Below are 3258 nucleotides of genomic sequence, written 5' to 3'. Positions count from 1 at the left end.
ATACCAACATTTTTGTTTTACTTTTATTTATTTTTATATAATACTGTGGTTATGGTAGTATTAGCTTCTAGCAAGGAGGACATAGAGATAGCTTTAAATAAAATGTATTCGGTACTGACAAAACAGTACTGTATGAAAATAAATAAAACTAAAACAAAAATACTGGTATGCAAGGGAATAAAAAGTAGGGAAGAAGCGAATATAAAAATAGGAGACGAAAAATTAGTAGAACTGGCCGATTTCACGTATCTAGGAAGTCAGATAAGTCAGGACGAAAGAAGTAGTAGGGATATAAAGCAGAGAATAGCGTAGGATTGTGTCGCTTTCAAGAAAAAGAAATCACTTCTATTGTTGTGAACGGTTAATTTAGAAATTCGAAAAATATTGTTGTTGGAGCGCGGCGCTGTACAGATGTCAAACATGGATGGTGGGCGCGGCGGAAAAGAAAAGGCTAGAAGCGTTCGAAATTGGTGTTACAGGCGCATAATGAGGATACCGTGGATAGAGAAATAAAGAGATACTAGAAAGAATAGAAGAATGGAGGACTCTATGGAAGTCAATAATAAATAGGCGAGATATATTGGTAAGAAACCTTCTCAGGCGTAAAGATCTAGCCAAAAACATATTAGTGGCAGAAACGGGAGGAGGGGTAGTGGTAGACCTAGGTTAGATTAGTAATCGCAAATAGTTAGGGATGTGGGTTGTTCTAGTTTCAGAGAAATGTGAAGATTAGCTCAGGATAGTCTTAGGACTGACAACCTTATGATGATGATGACTGTTTTGTCAATACCGTTCCCATTTCTTTTAAAACTATCTCTCAATCCTCCTTGCTATATGCTAATACTGCTGTGATGGTGATTATTCACTTAAAAAATTTTGTCGCACCACCATGACTTTCGGCCAACCCTGTCGCAAACACAGGGCCATCAAGCGTTTTGGGTAAATTACTTATGGTAACACTTATTGTTTACTGCTTAAAATAAACTCCAGGGTATTGAATTGTTTTAGTTTCAGTAATGATGTCGCTTGTTTATCAGTTGAATCTTGATTATAGAGTACCTTCTTATTCTGTTATCGTTATTGTCTTACACGTGTAAAAGTTGTTGTTTTCAGAATTTATCGTCCATTTTCAATTCTACATGATATTTGGCATTATGTAATTGCTTTTAATATTTCACGTATGATGATGGTGATTAAGTATAGATCCATATCGCCTCACAAGATATAGTATTGAAATATCAAAAATTCAGTAAATGCCTTCAATTATTATAATTAATAGGTGCAATTACTCAAAACACTAACTAAAAGTTTAGATTACATTTTCGAACTTACCATTGTCCATGTTCTTTTATTCGCAGGATTGAAATGATCAACCTTTTGGGTTATATTCGCCCGTACGGGTGAACTGGCTCTACCGATGGGAACATCTATTGGGGGAGGTCCATGTCGGCTTTCAAATATTTGACCCTAAGGATGTTAAATTTCTTTTTATTCAAATTATATTAAAATAAAAGTTATTATCGTTTACCTGTACAGCAATAACACACGTNATTATTTTTAATTATTAAATTGTAACAGGTACATTGATATAGTGAGTGAGCGGTTCCTTGTAGGAAGGGGGGGGGCAAAAAAATTGTATAGCAGATAACACTCGTAAACAGGTAATTGTTTTACCGAAATTCGTATGAAAATTTGTACAGTATCATTCTATTGCAATTTGCACCGTACTCACATTCTTTGCTAATATTGATACTTTTCATGATTACGATCTATAAGTTTCGATGTTGTAATGCTAGTTAATAAATAAATCAATATATTTATACACGGTGCTTCTGAAAAAGGTAGTGAACTTGCAGAAGGGGATAGGACACTATAAAACAAAAAAATAAAGTTAACAATATTATGTACTTATGTCCGAATGTTCACTGTTTTCAAGAAAACCGCAGTCCAAAGTGCAGATAAACGTAAATCTGGCTCTGGAAAAAAATGCGACAAAGGAACACCGTATTCAATCTGTTGGTAATTAGTAGCATTCGGGTTGTATTTCTTCTGTATTTTGTAGTCATGCATTATTTGTTATTTACTACATTAGAAGTGTGATTGACAATAACCATGACAACTGGCCTATAATAGCCCTTCGTACTAATAATGTTATTGTAGGTTAGTGTGTCAGAGGTCAGTGTAGAACAGTAGTTGTTACAATGGCGTTTAGTATGGTAGAACTTAGGGACATGATACTAATTTACCCCGAATGTGAATACAATATAAAAACAACAGCTGAATAGTTCAGTCATCGATATCCTATAGGCGAATCACTTTAAATGCATGTAGATAGATTAAGAGAAAGCGACAATAATTTTGGTTGACGCAATGAAGTCTGTCTTTTGACACGGGGTCCGAATTTCGAACAATTTTTGTACTATAAGTATGTACATGTGTGTGTGTTTACTGATGCTGTATAATTATTTTTTTCTAAATTCTATCGACGAATCATCCATTAATAAAAAGTAACAAGGTAACAAAGTAAACTCAAGGGTGGTGTGGAAACATAGTGATTAAAAACCATACTAGAAAACTGCATGGTAGGTACTTGTAGAATTACTTTATTTTACAAGGATGTAAGAAACTAGAAATTATACATTAAATGCAGTAAAGTTGTTGTTAGTATAATTACTATACTTATTCGTAAAGTAGTTCCAGATGATGTACCATCTTTTATTTCGTCCAACCATTTCGCAATTGTTGTACGAATTGTAAGTTTTGTTTGTTTTATTTGCTCGGAATCAATATCTGATGCCGAATTGAGATCGGCGCAGTGGGATGAACCTACATTTTAAAAAAATATTGAGCAATAAAAAAAATAGATCGTGTAATTATGTAACAAGCTACTGAAGTGAAACTTCATCAAAAACACAATCATAGCGGGTTAGGGGTTAAGGAATTGGTTTAATAGTATTATTTGCACACTACTTATGAATTTAAATTTTACACTATACATGCCGGAGTTGCTTGTAACGAAAGTTGCACTGAAGCACGCTCACGGCTCAAGCGATACCCACTACAAACTCGACCGAGTAGAGGGGGGACACCCGTTGCATGAAACGAACTTAAAACTTTTGGGTGTTTCATTCCCACCAGCCAGTAATGCTGGTGGGCGGGCAGTCCCTCCGGACTACGCCGGAAGGTAGGGCGGAAGGCCCTCTTCAGCCTGCTTTCAGGAATCGTGGGAATGGGTGGGTGGTGGTTCGGGTGAGAAAG

At 35.6% G+C, this 3258-nt stretch overlaps 2 protein-coding genes across 2 annotated transcripts in view; both read right to left on the bottom strand.

Moving 5' to 3' along the window:
• The window catches only part of LOC112903883 (putative serine protease K12H4.7), a gene marked incomplete at its 5' end in the record, with an annotated part of 14794 nt that extends 13251 nt beyond the window's left edge, over positions 1-1543 (bottom strand). Inside the window, 2 exons of the mRNA XM_025973871.1 lie at positions 1333-1467; positions 1529-1543. Of these exons, the coding sequence (XP_025829656.1) occupies positions 1333-1467; positions 1529-1543 (150 nt within the window). The remainder of the gene's footprint in view (positions 1-1332; positions 1468-1528) is intronic.
• Positions 1544-2587: 1044 nt separating this feature from the next.
• The window catches only part of LOC112904262 (putative serine protease K12H4.7), a 23064-nt gene continuing 22393 nt past the window's right edge, over positions 2588-3258 (bottom strand). Inside the window, exon 7 of the mRNA XM_025973870.1 lies at positions 2588-2826. Coding sequence (XP_025829655.1) covers positions 2627-2826 — 200 coding nt within the window. The 3' untranslated portion in view covers positions 2588-2626. The remainder of the gene's footprint in view (positions 2827-3258) is intronic.

This window comes from Agrilus planipennis, unplaced genomic scaffold (assembly GCF_000699045.2).
Source record: "Agrilus planipennis isolate EAB-ADULT unplaced genomic scaffold, Apla_2.0 scaffold30, whole genome shotgun sequence".
Taxonomy (NCBI): domain Eukaryota; kingdom Metazoa; phylum Arthropoda; class Insecta; order Coleoptera; family Buprestidae; genus Agrilus; species Agrilus planipennis.
The sequence above is the reverse complement of the archived record's forward strand: the minus strand, read 5'-3'. Positions and strand labels throughout refer to the sequence as shown.